This window comes from Macrobrachium nipponense, chromosome 44, assembly GCF_015104395.2.
Source record: "Macrobrachium nipponense isolate FS-2020 chromosome 44, ASM1510439v2, whole genome shotgun sequence".
NCBI classification, from domain to species: Eukaryota; Metazoa; Arthropoda; class Malacostraca; order Decapoda; family Palaemonidae; genus Macrobrachium; species Macrobrachium nipponense.
In genome coordinates, this window is record NC_087221.1 from 8,108,930 (window position 1) to 8,127,034 (window position 18,105).

General features: G+C 39.6%; 1 protein-coding gene across 8 annotated transcripts in view; it reads left to right on the plus strand.

The window, feature by feature from the left end:
* The window catches only part of LOC135204019 (dachshund homolog 2-like), a 183,555-nt gene that overhangs the window by 158,864 nt on the left and 6,586 nt on the right, over nucleotides 1–18,105 (plus strand). For 7 of the 8 annotated variants that reach the window (XM_064233953.1, XM_064233947.1, XM_064233949.1 and 4 more), the window contains one exon: nucleotides 2,688–2,930. The exons of the other annotated variant lie outside the window; for it this stretch is intronic. In XM_064233953.1, coding sequence (XP_064090023.1) covers nucleotides 2,688–2,930 — 243 coding nt within the window. The remainder of the gene's footprint in view (nucleotides 1–2,687; nucleotides 2,931–18,105) is intronic. 8 annotated transcript variants of the gene reach the window in all.

Sequence of the window (18,105 nt, forward strand, 5' to 3'; positions counted from 1 at the left end):
GCGAAGGCGCATGGACAGGGAGGTCTGCCCTGGAAAACGAACCCGGCCGAAACACTTTGGGAAGGGCGTCTTAAGTGAAAATCTTTGAGGGGTAAAATTTCGACTTTTCCCCTCCGTTGATGTGAGAGAGAGAGAGAGAGAGAGAGAGAGAGAGAGAGAGAGAGAGAGAGAGAGAGAGAGAGAGAGAGAGAGGTGTGGCGCACTCAAAAATGCAGCACCATCCCTAATGATTCCTATCAATTAATTCATTAAAGTTTTAATTACTGAACGGAGCTTCATCTTATAATTATCTCTGCTGATTATATTGTGTGATATTGGATCGGCCGAACCGGGGAATCCCACATTTTTTATGGATATTTTACCCATACTTGAGCGTCTAGAATTCACCAAGCGGCCATTATTCTTAATTGAAGGAGAAGTGAAGCAGGCTCGCTCTCTCTCTCTCTCTCTCTCTCTCTCTCTCTCTCTCTCTTACACACACACACACACACATAGCAACAATCATTTGAAAATAGATAAATAAAACGCGTCTCTGGCTCATTAAAAATATAATACAATCTAACGGAGTTACACATAGAATGTGTGTATGTAAGAGAGAGAGAGAGAGAGAGAGAGAGAGAGAGAGAGAGAGAGAGAGAGAGAGAGAAAATAAGAAGCTTTCGTAAGTGACTGTAATTATGAAAGTCAGAGGACGAAAGGAAATTAAGAAAGGGAGGACATGGAGAAACATTCGATTAAGAACAGGCAAGACAAATTACAAGAAAGAAAGAGAGAGAGAGAGAGAGAATCCCTGATGCACTGCCTGCTTGGTATTGCGTTGACTTAGAAATATAAGTCGGGATGCAGTTTTATTAAGAAGTCAAGAAAATAATGTTAAAACAGTATTTTAAAGAAAGCTTTCTTTCGTAATTACTTCAAGACAGAAATAGGAAAATGGTTCATTATTTCCTACGCACCTACTCTAAATGAATTTATGTGATCGCTTACACACACACACACACACACACACACACACACACACACACACACACACACACATATATATATATATATATATATATATATATATATATATATATATAATATATATATTTATATATAGACAGATAGATAGCTAGATCGATACCTTGTTATTTTGCAAATTAGACAAATATAAGAGAGAGAGAGAGAGAGAGAGAGAGAGAGAGAGAGAGAGAGAGATGAGATAGAGGAAGAGACACAATCAAACAATGAATTGTAAGGATTAAGAAGTTGCGATTGTTAGAGACTCGCTAATCGCATTAGACTTGCACTCTTTTTCTCCAATCCTTTATAATCACATTAAGGTCGGTCAAAAAGTTTTCATCAAATCTTTCAGATTTCTTTCAATGGTTTTACTTTGTGTTCGTTGTCTCTTTCTCCCTATTTTTCACTTTTTTATAATTTTCCTCTCTTTGAGAAGAGGGCCTGGTTTTTCCCTCTCTTTGTCGTGTATATTTTGCAATTTCGAATTCACCTGCATAGAAAAATAGCGTCATGGAACCTGATTATTGTCGGAAAATCCACGATTTTTCGGTCGCGCGTTTGTCGTCCAGTATTTGAGCTGAGAAAGTTTCTTGTGGAATATATGCATACGTAATAAGTACATCGTCACTTTTTTCACATCGGCCAAAGAGTAACCTTGATGACGTCGAGTATGAAAAATAAGTAAAAAGCATTTCTAAGAAGCAACAATGATTTGTGTATAAACCTTATCGTCCTTGTTACGCAAAAAAGGTTCCAAAAATAGAGATAGTAACCCAGAAAAAAAACTGTTTTGCTTTGTATGGTCAACATCATTCTTCATGACCCCCTCCCCTCCATTCAATCCTCCCTCCTGCTTAAAATCACCCCACTCCCTCCTAATATTCACCCAACTCCTTTTCACATAAATTAAGAGAAATGATTTTTTCCGAGAACTTTTGCAAGCTGGTGGGTATGGAAAGATAAATAATGTCTCTGAGTTCGCTATTTCACTTGACTACGGCTTAGGCAAAGCATTTATTTTCCGTATGCAGTATTTTTTGCCACTGACAGAGTAGAAGTGGGGATGTCTTTTTTTGAGAGGTATTCCAAAAGATATACTAGAACGCTCCTCCTTTATCCACCGTGAAGTATTTTGCAAATGAATTAAATACTAGGATGTCGTAAGCGAGTCTGGTAGTTCTGGCGCCAGATACCTGCAATCTATCAGAATGCATTGGAATACTCGACCTTAACTGAATCATCCCTACCGTGAAAATAGCCGTCGGGGGAAGTGCCGTAAGTGCCCTCACCTGGCAAACTGCATTAATTACTAAGGGTCTTTGCGGCGTTCCTCCGGCGGCGCCTACCGCAATTCCCTGTCCTTTCTTGTTTTACTATCCAACCTCTCCAACTGTTACTACTTGGTGCAACTGCGGGGTTTTCTCCCATCTCCACCTTTAGATCATTGTACCTCACATCTCTCATTCTTTTGGATCTCATTACCTCGCTGTCCAACCGCTCCAACTCCCTCCTTCCACTGCCTTAGGTGCTGAATGGCCGAAAGTGCTCAGTGCTTGACTCATTTTTCATAAATCAGCCTCTCTCGCAAATACTATGGTTCATTATGATGCAAATGAGGGAACTGCAGCTGAAAATGTCCTTTGGGGACCTGATTCCTAAGCCTTGTTTCCTGTCGCCTGCAGCCGAGTCTCTGGCGAAAGAGGGCGTGAAGAACGCAGCAGTCGCGGCAGCGGCAGCGGCGGCAGCAGCAGCCGCGTCAGGAGCGACTTCGGTGCCGGGAGACAACCAGCGCCTCAGCCCAAAGTCACATCAGCCGCAACAGCAACAACAACAGCAACAGCAGCAGTCGCAGCAGCAGCAGCAGCAGCAACAACAGCAGCAGCAGCAGCAACCAGAGCTTCAGGAAGTGCGGACCTCACAGAGCGGTGAGTCTATAATTTGATAGTGTTATTGTTAATTATTATTATGACATCCGAGTCATACGATGCAGTTTGAATCGTGTCAGAAAAGGCAGTGCTGAGGAAGTCCTCTTGGGGCGCACAAGAAGTTCGGTTTGTGTCATGTCCCTCAAACAGATGAAGTAGGAAATCGTATCTGTATTCACATAAACAGTGAGAACATAGAAGACTGCTGATTAAAGCTATGTTGTAGTACTTTTACTAGCACAAGTAACTATTTCCCCTTTCTGTTCCTTTGTGGTTTAACCGTGCTTTTCTCCTTTCTCTTCCTGTTTCTTCTCATATTTTGGTCTGGACTAGAAATTATCATTAGCTGCTCGTTCCTTTGGCTTTTGCACTAAAGGAAAAAAAATAATAAATTGGGAAATAATCAAAACAAGTAGATAGTTCGGCAGGGCAGCTAGCCTTCAGGAACGGCAGATAAAACTGAAAGCCCTCATGAACCGAGAACTATACTCTGTTTTTTTCCATCTGTCCATCCGCCTGTGGCGTTTGCGCATGGTAACACTGCGTCTCGGGCTTTAGATAATATCCTATTTCGAATATTAACGGTGTAATTTGCATACAGTAAATTATTAAAACACTTTACAGTTGCAAATTTACACCCAGATATCCTTCTATTTACCTAAAACTTACACATAACGTAAGTATTTAAAGCCCTGGACGCAGTGTTACCATGCGAAAACACCACAGGCGGATGGACAGATGGAAAAAAACAGAGTATAGGTCATACAGTCACTTGTAGGCTGAGGCACCATGATTGCGACGTCTCACCTTGTCTAAGGAGATGGCAATTAATGTTAAATGTTCACTTTCTTCAGGCGACAAATGGGCAACTGGATATTGATGAAAAATGACTTGCCTTTCCAAACGATTCATTTACATTTGTTTTGAAACTGAATTCATTCAAATGGGAGAAGAGTAAATTACGAGACGATGGAATTTTTGTTAAAAGTGCATAGGATTCAGCTGAATCTTCAGTTATTCTACATTGCGTACAAACAGTTCCACAGTTTTATAGTAACTAGAAATGAATCGCTGCTAATAATGACAATAATAGCTAAAAAATCTTGTTCAGCATATTTTTGTATAAATCATATAATACATATATATATATATATATATATAGTATATATATATATCATATATATATATGAATAATATCACATAGGAACCATGATTCATAAAAGATTATACACCACAGCGTCTGCGCTCGCATTCACAGCGACACACTGACAGCCATTTCGACCCGAACACAAGGACGGAGGTTCGATCACACACACGAAACTTACATCAACTAAAAAATTCCCCACAACACTACATCACACATCATTCCGGAGGCACACATATAATAGATATTAAAGGACATAATAGATATAATTAGATATATATTATATATATATATATATATATATATATATATATATAATCTCATAGGTAACCATTCTTGGATATTAGTAACCAATTAAAACTGGCTGATGCTCGACTGAATTTTTTCTATGGAGCCTCAAGAGAAAAGTCGCGGCGCTGAAAGGCAACTGAAAGTGTCAGTGACTTCAATTTTGCGGCAATATAAAATAACTCTGTCATTCATTTATTCAAAATAACTCTTAGCCATTCATTTGATTCTCAGACATAGCAAACCAACACGTGAGGCTACGTTCACTGTAGACTCCCTTCTTTTTAATTAATGGTGTTGTTTGTTGTGGATGTTCATCGCTGTGTTTGGTATTGCTTTTTCGTCCTTTCTTTTTCTTCCTTAGTTTTCCCCCTAACGTATGCTCTTTTTTTTTTCTCGCTGCTGATTTTTACTGATTTTTTTCTTTAAATTCTTTTGCCCGTTAACGGTAACGCGCACGCTCAAAGACAAGAACATGCACGGCAACATTCATGTGGCATTTTTAGAATCCTGGTTTCCCTACCTGTAGCCACCAAGACGCAACACACACACACACACACACACACACTCAAAACACATAAAGACACTCGTGGGCATTAAAGCTGGATAAGGGTTTCGGGAAACGAGAAAGACCGATGATAAAACCGCTCTTTTCGGACACTCAATCGCACCTTTTATATTTTCGATGCCTCTCCCCAAAATGACCCGAGAAAGACAGAGAGAGAGAGAGAGAGAGAGAGAGAGAGAGAGAGAAGGGGGGGGAGTGGGGGGAGGGGGCTGGGCGGCGCCGGGTAGAGGTGAAAGGGGAGGGAGGGGGCGGTGGAAAGAAGCTAGTTAATAAGAGGATTTCACATGAGAATGCGATGTTAAATGAGTTGATTTCACCGGAATTTTCCAAGGCGTGAAGGGGACTTGTATTAAAAAAATTCACCGCAGATTCTCGATAGAAAGACGGATTTTACAGTTTATTTGAGTAGATTTAATCGGAAATGTTTCATTGCAGAGAGTATTTCATTGCAAATTTTGCAATGAATTGGGAATTTCACCTCATAAAGCGAGCAGACTTCGTCGGCCATTTTTAATACAGTTTATGTATTGGATTTAAGTGAAAACTTTGCAGTGAATTAAGGAATTACACAAGAAAGGTCATTAGGAGAGGAGTAGATTGTATCAACGAGTGGATCTCGTGTTAAATATTTAAAGTATGAGGGAATTTCACTGAAAATTTCACATCGAGTGAAGAGCTCCCATCAATAATCTTGCATTACGGAGATGAAGTTAGACTGGGACTCCCCAGTATCTATGGGCTTCAATTATAAAGGGAGATTTTACGGGATATTTACTTCTTCATGATCGTGTATAGTTGGAGATTTTGTAATATGGAAGTCATTTTCGACGGTATTTCTCGGGAATGTTTGTCTCACATGAAGGAATTTCACTTGAAGTGTTGAATAATTATACTGTTAGTTTTATAGAATAATGAAAGATACAAATGTATAAACAATTTTAACTTGATTCAGTCAAACTTGCAGATGAATAAAAATCAAATCAAATCTTACAATCTCTAACGAAGACCATAACATAGAAGGATAACTTGAACTAAGTATTCGTTAATTAATAAAAATAAAATTTCGGTTGAAACTGATACTTGTCCGTTAGTCCTGGTATTCCTCGTCAGCCAATGTTCGTCAGACTGACTTGGCTCAGCCTTTACCTGTGGCTGCTATTGATTAAGCCTGAGGACGGCTCTGGGAGGCCGATGGTCTGTTTTGATAAAGTGTATTTCCAGGTCGGGAGGAATGGGATTGTAATCGGATCATCAAAATGTTGCACAGGAAGGAGGAGGAGGAGGAGGAGGAGAAGGAGGAGATGGAATGAATGTGGGAGGGGTTGATAGGAGGGGCAAAGATTGTGGGGAAGGGGGTTCTTTGGGTGGTGGTAGGGTGGTGGAGGGTGCTGGCTCTCCACACCGCCCTTTGACCATGGCTAGCACCGATGGCTATCTTGCACTGCCGTTGCGACTGTTGAAAGCCCCAACGATGCGAGTCGAGATAAGGCGTATGGGTTCTCACTTAATGTCATTCACGCGTTCACATTTCGTCTGATTTATTCCGTCCTAAAGTTGGGCTTTGGCTGCAATTGGCACTTGAGTGGCCGAGTTCGGGAAGATATTTTCCCGCGGACGTTGATGTCGTTTTGTCTTTCGATAGCTATACCAGAATGGTTAACACTTCCCTATTTCGTCTCTCTCTCTCTCTCTCTCTCTCTCTCTCTCTCTCTCTCTCTCTCTCTCTCTCTCTGGTGGTATTTTATGGCGTTGTTTGGCTAAGAATCATTATACCCACCTCTGATAAAACAAATATGGACGAACATTCTTGCTACATTTGGTCACCATTTTCTGCCGACTATCGCTTTCCATGTTTTATTTTCATTTTCATGTAAACAGCATTGCGCAGATCGAACTAATTTGACGATCAAGTCAACGTCACTGCTTTTTTTACGATTTTTTTTTTTTTTTTTTTTTTTTTTTGTATTCTGAACCCGACTTTAAAAAGGACCAAATGTGGAATGCCGTAAAGTGCCATTTATGTGGTAATGCTGGGCTGTAAATCAAGAAGAGATAAAGTGAAACACAGACATTTAGTTATGGAGAGTCTCCTCGTCTCCGTTGATGAACTGCTATCCAAAAATCAGCCCAGAATTATTGCTTCTTTTTATTCTTTACGTCTTCTGTAATGATGTATAAAATGGGGGATTAGTGTGGTATCTTCCCTTTTAATTGAAGGCCCCGAATTTTTGTGAATGTTCGGTGCCAAATAAATGGACTGGCGAATGATCGGGTTTTATAGTCTGGGATCTTTAGTACCTAATCAAAAATATTAACAACTACTGCTTAGCAGTATAATGGCGCTCCTAATCAATACTGGGTTAACAATGACTTGAGAGAGAGAGAGAGAGAGAGAGAGAGAGAGAGAGAGAGAGAGGAGAGAGAGAGATGGTTGATGCCTCGTGTGAGACCACATTTAAGTCGACTTTTTCAAACCCAGAGACTGGATTTCTATGAAATGTGAACGCCCCGAAACTGCCGAATCCATTGTACACCTCATCGAGGGAAACTAATCCACCAACAACAGCAGTTAAATGATAAATAAATTTCATGTCGATCGAAAATGATAAATGAATGATTAAGGTTTGTAGGTTAATTATTAAATAAATAAATGAACGCTAAGGATATCAAAAGCTGAAGTGAACAACAAGCCTCCTGCCAGGAGTCCAGGCCTCTTATCGACTTTTAGCGCCGGGGACTCGGTGTCTTCGTTATTCCGGCGCCCTTGCAAGACCGAAAAACCGCAAAGGCGGGTTGGCCGAGGAGGAGGAGGAGGAGGAGGAGGAGAGGAGAGGAGGAGTGTCGTATCATGGGGGCTGAAGGTAGTTCTGCGAGAGGTGGTGATTTTATGGTAAGGTCGTTAAAGAGGGCATCACCTGCAAGCCAGGCCGTTTTCACCTGTGCCCAGTCGCTGCGTAAGGCCCGTTTTGAGGATGCCACGACTCGTCCCGTCTCGACTTAGAGTAGACCCTTGTTAATGCCACTTTATTCGTCAGTAAACACAAGTCCACTCTTCTCGGAACGTGATATAATGCTCTTAATTTGAAGTAAAGTTGTGAATTAATCTCACTTGCGCCGAGTAACGCGCTCTCATTACGCCCCATCCATAATGGCTCAACAGGAAGAGAATTCTCATTCTGCGTCCGTCGCCTCTCACTCTCACTTCTCGCCAGGATAAGGAACGCCATTCGTAATCTACAATAAGAAGTTACATTAATACCTGCATTGCTTTCTGGTTATCTATCTATCTATCTATCTATCTATCTATCTATCTATCTATCTATATATATGTATATATGTATATATATTAGAGGGATGGCTCCAGAGTGAGTTAACATCCTGGTTCTCACCAACGCACGGCGCGACTCACCCGAGTCGACACACAACCACAATTCATTAGGAGCACATTGGGTATTGCAGGAAACAGGCCCTATTGCGCTTTAAGCTCTTCCCTTCGCCCAATCCGATCGATGTTGGGTCTCTCGCTGGCCTTTTCAGAATCTCCAAGCAGCATTACCACAGAAATGAAATCAGTTGACTAAGGGAAGAATTTGATTCGTCTTGCTAATTTATGGGCCTCTCTCTACCTTCGGGGACATTCGCTAAGTATCAAGTTACGAAAGCTGAATCTCAGAAGATACGAGGAAATTAGATATATTTTCCATTTTACTTTTAAGCATTTCATCTTTTTTATTTACTTGCTTATTTTTATTCTTTATGTAGGACTTGAATATTTCACTCATCCTCCGACTAAGACAAAGAAACATCTACTATTTAACACTTTTTAGTTTTAATAATCTTTTTTAAATAATTCTGTTTCGCGCTTCTCTTTTTTCGAAGTTTTCCAATTTTCTCAGATAAAAGAAGAAGGATTGATAAGAGCAAGGCAGGTGGACTAGTTGAGAAAATAACGTTTATTAAACGGTAATATCAGCCTCTTAAGAATTAAAAATAGAGAGAGAGAGAGAGAGAGAGAATGGACGCAGTGAAAGAGAGAAAATGCTGATAGACAAGGGGATAGAAGCCCCAACGCAGTAGATCCAACAAACCCCCTCCCTTCGCCTCCTTCCCCTCGTATCCACCCCCTCCCCCACAGGGGCACATTATCCGGTGGAGCTGTAAGACGCACATAAAATCCAGCTTCAGAAGGTCTTAAAACTCCCACTTGTTTCGTTTACTGCGGACATATATGTGGATTATTGGGCAGGACCAGCTCGGCGGCTCCCCCCTAATTGTCAGCTCGGCGATGGCGATCTCGGGATTCGGTTTTGCACTCATTCCTTTTGGCTTTAGACAAAAACAGAAAGGGCCCAGGAGAGAGAGAGAGAGAGAGAGAGAAGAGAGAGAGAGAGAGAGAGAGAGATTCTTGGTATGTTGTTTGTGAGTCACTTTCGAGAGTGAGTCCACAAATTGTCCGTGAACTTATAACTTGATCTGTCCAGCATCTTTGGAGGATTCATCTCGGAAGAAAACAGCTCAAAAGAGCTTGCGTAAAGAGGCAGCGACGGTCCAATTTTCATGTTGTAACAGACGTGGCATTAATATCTACCTATTCAGGCTTTGCTATGATTGCATACGCCAGTTTTATTGTACCGAATAAAATGAATAGGTTTTTTATCACCATTTATTGTAACGAGAATGTAAGGTCTATATTTTCCTGAAATTTCCTTCAGTGGTAATATGTTTGTGAACGATTTCAGGAACTGCTTATAGTGAGAAGAACAATTTGGTGAATTTTTCATCATCAGTGACCACTGACCACAGATATCGATCGCTATTGCTCAGAGAGACCTCAGAAGCCTCCACTAAGCAGAAAACGCGGCAATAGTAAGCTACTTTGCCAATAAGTATTAGCTAAAGAAACACATGACCTGAGAAAGAGGAAAGGTGGATTACGTAAAACAACGTACTAAAATTAGGTTTCCCAGTGAAATACAGAAAAAGATCTCGCGTAATGGACGTCCCTCATTATTTACTTTTATTTTTTTATCTTTATGTATTTATTTATTTATTTTATTTATTTATTTAACTATTTAGATTAATTTATGCATAAATGTAATAAAAATTGAATAAAATTATATAAAACATCATGAATGAGCACGAGAGCCAAACATACACGCAACAAAAACAACACAAAACAATAACAACAGAACATAGAGCTTATTTTGTTTGTTTGTTTGTTTGAATGGTGTTTTTACGTTGCATGGAACCAGTGGTTATTCAGCAACGGGACCAACGGCTTTACGTGACTTCCGAACCACGTCGAGAGTGAACTTCGATCACCAGAAATACACATCTCTAACCCCTCAATGGAATGCCCGAGAATCGAACTCGCGGCCACCGAGGTAGCACGCCAACACCATACCGACCATGCCACTGAGGCGCTTCATGGAGCTTATTAAATATGGGTTTAGAATTTGGCTCCCAATATGTTCCAACAGCCGCTGTTATTTTTCGGGGTCATCATTCATTCCCTTTTATCACGAGTCCATAACTTATTGTCGCATTACATTTTGGTGAGTTTTATCTGACATTTTCATAAAGTCGAAAGCGCAGTTCATGTAATATATGAAGGACGCATTTTTACTTATTTATTCTTTTTCGATTTTCTATCTGATTTTTTTTTTGACTTTCTTCCGCTCATGTTACGTTAATTAATGACGATTAGTATTTTGATGGATCATTTCATGGAAAAGCATCATAAGCAGAATTTTGCTTTTGTATTTCTTCTGTATGAAAATTCATATGTTTACCGTTAACGCTTTATTGACAGTCCGAGTAGAAAGGAGCGAACGATTAACGCGTATTTGAAGCAATAGGTCAAGTTGCACGGCGGCAGTTGATGTATGAATCGTAATTGGGATGTCAAACACGATTATTGAAAATTCGATATCTTCAAATAGTTTCCTTTAATGGTGACATAAGTCTTTACTCGCTTATTCCTTTCTCAGCGCGCGCGCGTGTGTGTGTGGCTTTGTGGTCTAAAAAAAAAAAAGAAAAAAAAAAAAAAAAAAACTCGGCTGCAGTCATCGTATGAATAAACTGATGGTCATATACAGTTGTTCGCTGAAATTTCCATATATGCAAAGCCATCATCAGCGGTCACTGGAATCTTTAGTCTCGAGTCCAAACTCAATCACTCACTCACTCACTAAGGAAAATAACCACTCCGGTACAGTTAGCTTATGAATAACTGGATTTGTGCAATGTTTCCTGTGTGTGTAATCGTTGGAATGTTACACCTTCACAAGAAAGTCAGTCTAAAAAAAGGATTCTTACTTCTTCCAGACGCTAATGAAACCCTCTTGATGCTCTCACGTCTATGAAGTATAACTCGTTTTAATCATTTTTAATTATAGTGGCGTCATTGCTACTACGGAGCCCTGGGAAATGATCATTTGAAAAGCAATTACATATTGATGACATGAGAATGTTGATGCCATCTGACAACTCCCTCCGTGGATGCTCATTATGTATTTTGGCGATTAACAAAGGTTTCCTAAAATTCACGGCTCGAGGCCTTGCGTATTTACTTCCGTCATCAGTCTGTGCCCTGGGTATTGAAAAAAAAGGCGTCGAAACAAGTAACGCCATTCAATAGTTTTGTTCGTTACTGGCTGTCTATTTAAGCTTCTACTTTTTGCTCAAGTCTGGCTCTTGAATTCGTCAGATCCTCTAATCTCCAGCAGTTGCCTGAATGATTTAATATGATTTGCAGAAAAATGTCGGTCTGGCAACGATGTACCCGATATTACTGAACAACGAGAGTTTAAAATAAATAAAAAAATAATACAAAAAGCGAGAAGAGCAATATACCAATATTTTCGAGGAATATCTGTTTCGGTTAAATTTCGTAAATATAAATACAGTGCTTCGCTATTTGTGCAAAATACATTTATCAGAATGCAACAAAAAATTTCGAATTCTTTCCGAGAAACATTTTGCATATTGCCTGTTACCGAATCAGTCTTTTTGAATGCAGAAATATATATTCCATCCAAGAGATTACAGCTCCACCTGAGGGGTTTCGTTCATGATTTTCAGGGATGTTTCAAGAAAGACAAAATTTTCTTTATTATTATTATTATTATTATTATTATTATTATTATTATATTATTAATTATTATTATTATTATTATTATTATTATTATTATTATTAAAAATATAAATAAAGGGGTAAATCAGCATCAGTGAAAAATTTTCTTTCTTAACTGATAGATGCTCAAGAACACGAGATATTCTTGATACTCTTCAATATGGGAGTATCAAGAGTATATGTTTCCACAGAATAGAAATATACGCATAAATAAAGTAATGAATAATAATAATAATAATAATAATAATATAATAATAATAATAATAATAATAATAATAATAATAATATAATAAAAATAATGTATAATAATAATAAGATTATATTATTATTATTATTATTATTATTATTATTATTATTATTATTATTAAGAAGACAAACCCTATTCATACGGAACAAGCCCACATGGGCCATTGACCTGAAATTCAAGCTGCCAAAGATTATGGTGTTCATTAGAGAGAAGCAATGGAAGGTAATGTGAAATGCAATAAATAGTTAAAATATATATATAGAATATTAAAATTCAAGGTAAATTGTCCAAGAGTAGTAATGCATCGCATCTTCACTTGAACTCTGGAGGTTCCAATGAGGGAGGCTGCTTCACAGTCCAACGGTTTGAGGAATACAGGACCTCTACAAGTTCTACAGAGAGGCACATTTACTGCATATTGGTGCTGCTATTCAGAAAATCTCGTTGCTCTCGGCAGATAAAGGGAATGAGAGATCAGTTGTGAGTGCGAAATATCTCTGTTGAGATGCAACTTATGAAAAAGCGACAAATAAGAGACCATCCGTCGATGGCACAAGTCATAACTGGTGATGTTAGGAAACAGACACCTACTGCTACGAACCACTCTATCTAAAAGCGATGAATCTCTGGCGGAAGCAGACATCCACACCGAAAAACAGTGTTCTAGTAACAGAAGGACAAATGACCTAAAACAGATTGCATTGACTTTATCACTGTTATAAATGTATGAGACCTTACGTATACCTAACTCTCGAGCGGCATTTGCTTACACTTTCATTAGATGTTCCTCAAAAGTAAGAAAAGAGTCAAAAGTTACACCAAGAATAGTAAAAGCATCAGACTCATTCAGCAGAGTCCCATCCACCTGTGGTGGAAAATCTGTACGAGATCTGCAAATCAAAAGTTTTTTTTTTTTTTTCTTCTTTTTTTTTTAACTTTAATCCAGCCTCATACCTCACCGACTACACAATTCACTATCCGCTCCATGTTACGATTGAGACTAGGGCAGCTTCATATCCCATGCGTGGAGACTTGACTACATTCACAAATGTAGCATCATCGGCATCCTGAACAATTTTTTTTTTCTTTTAGACCAACAACCATATCACTTGTATACACTAAAAATAACAGTGGAACTCCAGACACAATAGGTCTTGCTTCGCTACAGATCCCATCCACAGCAACTCGCTGCTGCCTACCTGTACGGAAATCCTGAAATAAACCTAAAAGATATCTTCCCACTCCAAGATTCCGAAGTTTATAAATAAGGGCCTTGTGGTTTTCAAAGCTTTAAATAAAAAAATGATTATACATACCCACCAATTAATTATCTACATTTACTATATATGTATGTATATATATAATATATATAGTATATATATATATATATATATATATATATATATATATATATGTATATGTTACACAAACATACCTATATATATATATACATATATATATACATACATACATACATAAATATATATATATATATATATAATATATACAAACATAGTATATTATACGTATATACAACATCGACGGGATGTAAGTACCGGTACGTAATGGCGCGTTTCGGAGCACAAGATTGGGCGACGAGGCCTGAACTGAAGTAAATAAATATACCTACCTTCCTTAATAACCCGCTATAGCATATTATTCAAGTAATTGACGTGATGAACGATAAGTAACGATATAGAAACGATCCATAAAGGTCTCACTTCCTGCCACGCGCAACCTAATCTGAACTTAGTTCCCCAGTGATGTAGAGATGAGAATCGCCCGCGTCGCGCGATGAAATGATAAGGACCTGTCAAAATATATCACATTTTTACCTTCGCCATTTGCATTCAAACCTTCACTCAGTCATTTGGTGCCTGTCCCGAGGCCCCGACGATCGGGCCCCAGAGTGGTTAATGTTACGCCGGAGATCAAACCATGGCCTTTATTCTTCGTGGTCGCTCTTATTATTATTATAATATAAAAAATATATATAGGTTGGAGATGCTTTTTTTTTTCCCTCTCCCTCCCATCGCCGCCTCCTTAAACCCTCCCCTCCTTCCCCCCTCTCCAGTCTCTCGTTTTATCCCACGCTTTCTTTTAAGGCTCTTCTGCTGAAACCTGGAAAAACGTTGTCTTCGAATAACAGATGCCACAACTGCATCAGTATTCACTGGGCTTTGTTTACACACACAGACACACACACACACACACACACACACATATATATATAGATATATATATATATATATATATATATATATATATATATATAGATATATATATATATATATCTATATATATATATTATCCCCAGTGAATGATATATATATGTATATATATTATATATATATATATATATATATATAATATATATATATATAGATATAGATATATATATATATATATATATATATATATATATATATATATAATGTATATGTATGAGTCATATCACATTGCCGTGATTCATATACATACATCGAGCTACAAATGTCCTTTAATATCTAATTCGCTCTACCTCGGAATATATTTTTATATATGTTAACCGAAGGGGAATTTTTTTAGTCGATAACAGATTGGTCGGATCACGGGCGCGAACCATCGAACCCAACAAATCGCGCCCGTGATCCGAGAAATCTCTTATCGACTAAAAAAATTCCCCTTCATTTAACATATATGCAAATACATTAATTCCGAGGGAGAGCGAATTAGATATTAAAGGACATTTGTAGCTCGATGTATATATATATATATATATATATATATATATTATATATATACATATATATATATATATAATATATAATATAGTTATTAATTATACTTCCAACGTCTATTATTAATTTTATCAGAGTCGGAAATGATGCAGAATTCATTAATTTGTCTATCTACTCTCTTTCACACAAGAATGTTTTTTTTTCCTCTCTCTCTTTCTCGTGACCATCAACATCCAACAAAATATCAGAAGGACTCCTAATCTCTGGCAAAATTTTGCCTACGCAGCTTAGTAACCAGACAAGACATGCAAGAGAAACATTTGGAAACGACTTCATGGCGTCTGTGACAGGTCTGAATAGGCTATGATTTCCGTTGGACAGTTTGTAAGAATTTCGGATTACATTTACGAGACTATTCCCTCCCCATAAAGCCAGTCCCGTGTTCTTAAGGGGTCGGCCGCTTGGGTCTTACCTCTGACTAACTGGTACAAATGGTACTTCGGACCTTTCAAGTGGATCAGACCATGTTTTCGACCTAAGTCTGAATAGAATGGAGACCCGCTGAAGTCTTAACCGATTTCGGTGTTCATATGAACAATTGTGGGGAGAAAATAAGGGTCTTGGAACAAGTGGGACGGTAAGGCCTGCCAGGTTTTGGAGCATGAAAAACTTGCTGGTTTAGCGATACAAAGCGACAGCGTAGCCGAAAACAGATCGCCTCTTGAGCAAACAAGGGTCATATAGTGCTTGAAACAGTGAAGGGAAAAGTTGATAAAATGAGCGGCCTGTATGATTTACTTCAAGAGTGACAGAGAGGAATTCACTCTCTGTCTCTCTCTGTCTCTCTCTCTGTCTGTCTGCAGTCTGTCTGTCTCTCTCTCTCTCTCTCTCTCAGAAGGCAGGAAGGAGGGGAATCTTTCAGAAGGCAAAAACTCCCTCGGAACTCGCACCGACATTAATGATCCGAGCAAAGCAAAAGGGGACCAATTTGACAAGACGGTAAAGAATGAATCGATAAGAAATGGTTTGCTCTAATGAATCTCGGGGATGTTTGGCTTTAGGCATATGATTACACCGATAAGTATATGGAAGATTTGGATTTATTCATCGCCAGTGAGTGAGCAGAAGTCAGTCCATCATGCCCCCACACCCGACTATGCCGCCGCAGCCCCCCCCCACCCCCCCCCCCCCCCCCCCTCGTCCCCCTATAAGGAACCCTCACACTCGCGGCGGACGAGTCGGTGATGATATTTTCAACCGATGAATATCATGTTCGCGATGATGAACTTGCGATTCTCTTTACGAGCTGGACTGAAACGAGCGACAGATAATAATACCAATAATTTATTTTGAGAGTCAGGGCGAAGGGATGGCTGTCCTCTGACAGGTTATTTGACCTAATAGGATACTGTCGTTGAGGAAAAAATTCGTGTTCGGTTCAAGTCTGAAACGTCAAGTTATTCATCACGAACGAGAGGTGGGATTTTTATTTTATGATGGGTGTCTCATCATATGAAAGGGGGTTATCAGCGGTGAAGGAGGGAGCGAGGGGGAGGGGGAGGGGAGGAAGTGGACAGAGTTGGAGGAGGAGGAAAAGGAGGAGGGGAGGAGGAGAAGGAGGTAGTTGTTGATGGAAGTGGAGTAAGAAAAGAAGTGATAATGGAGTGGGGGTTAAGAGGAAAAGGCAGTCATGGAGCAAGGGAAGATACGGTGTTGGGGAAGAACAGTAGAAAGTGGAGGAAGAGGAGAAGAGGCGATGAGGAGAAGAGCGAAGAGGAAAGAGAACGGAGGAGTTATTCACAGAGAGCGACAGAGATACAATCGAACGGCATTCGTTTCCAGCCATTTAATTAAGAAGGTGGTTAAGGGAACTCCACGGCAGCCGTAAAGTGCGATGATAAGCGACGCAAAAATACGAGTGTTTGCTTAATGACTGCTGGTGACGGTGGTGGGTTTCGTTTGTTTGCCCCCTGGCATTTTGATGGATAAGACGCGCCACCCTCAACCCCGGACCCACCTATCGGTACCCGCCTATATCTGTACCCGCCCCCCTAGCTATTTTTTCCGACTTCACTTTTACTATTCTATTTCTCTATGCACTTTGTTGCGCGACTGACGCACACAGTGGCGGACATATACCACACAAACATACTGGGAGACGGCAGAGAGATTTAGTGAGAGCGGAATTGCCGTGAAAGTCGAGTCCAAAAAGTTTGAGGCGGAAATAAATCAGTGGACTTCTAAAACTGTCGCTCACTTGCAGATGCAGTACATTTTGAAGCCGGTTTTGAGCTGCTGCCTTCATGATTTCTATTAGCGTTGCCACTGGCAACGGTCTTAAAGGAATCAGCCACTCGCCTGCATATCTTGGATCGAACTAACCAGTAGATGTTTCTGCCTGGTTACAGTGAGCGAGCATTATGCTGCTGTGAAAACAAAGGCATTCAGAAATGGCCCTTCTCCTTTGGCTAGAATTCTTCGCCTCCCAAGTTGCTGGATGATGATTCCCCAAGGTTTTCGAGACAGCCTCGTCCTCCCTTCTCATGTTGGGGATTTTATCTCCACAGCCCGACCAATAAACTTTTGTCAAGATTCATCCTCCGCCCCTCGGCAGTTTATCGCACATCTTCTCCTCCATCAGGCGATTTACAGCAAGAATGAAACTAAAAACCGCGTTTCCTGAATGTCACCATAATTTTCTTCCCACACAAAACTCACGTTTAATAAGAGCAACACGACAATGCGAATCATCTGAGAAATAAACATGACTGAATTATTATTACGACTGCCGTCAAAAGAAAGACGCTGTGATTTACCCTCGACGTCAATGAGATAACCTTTTCGCACAGATTAAAAGAGTGACACCATCTCGCCTGATCATCTCTTCAGTGAACTCTCTCTTTCTCTCTCTCTCTCTCCTACCCCTCCCCTCTTAACCACCTCCCAACGACTTTTAAATGGCTGACGACCAATGTCAACAACAGCCAACGTTTGATGGAGATTTCCGTGAGCGCGCTGACAGATCCTACTCATATATTGTGGCTAAATGCCATTAAGATGTTGTCGGTGGCCT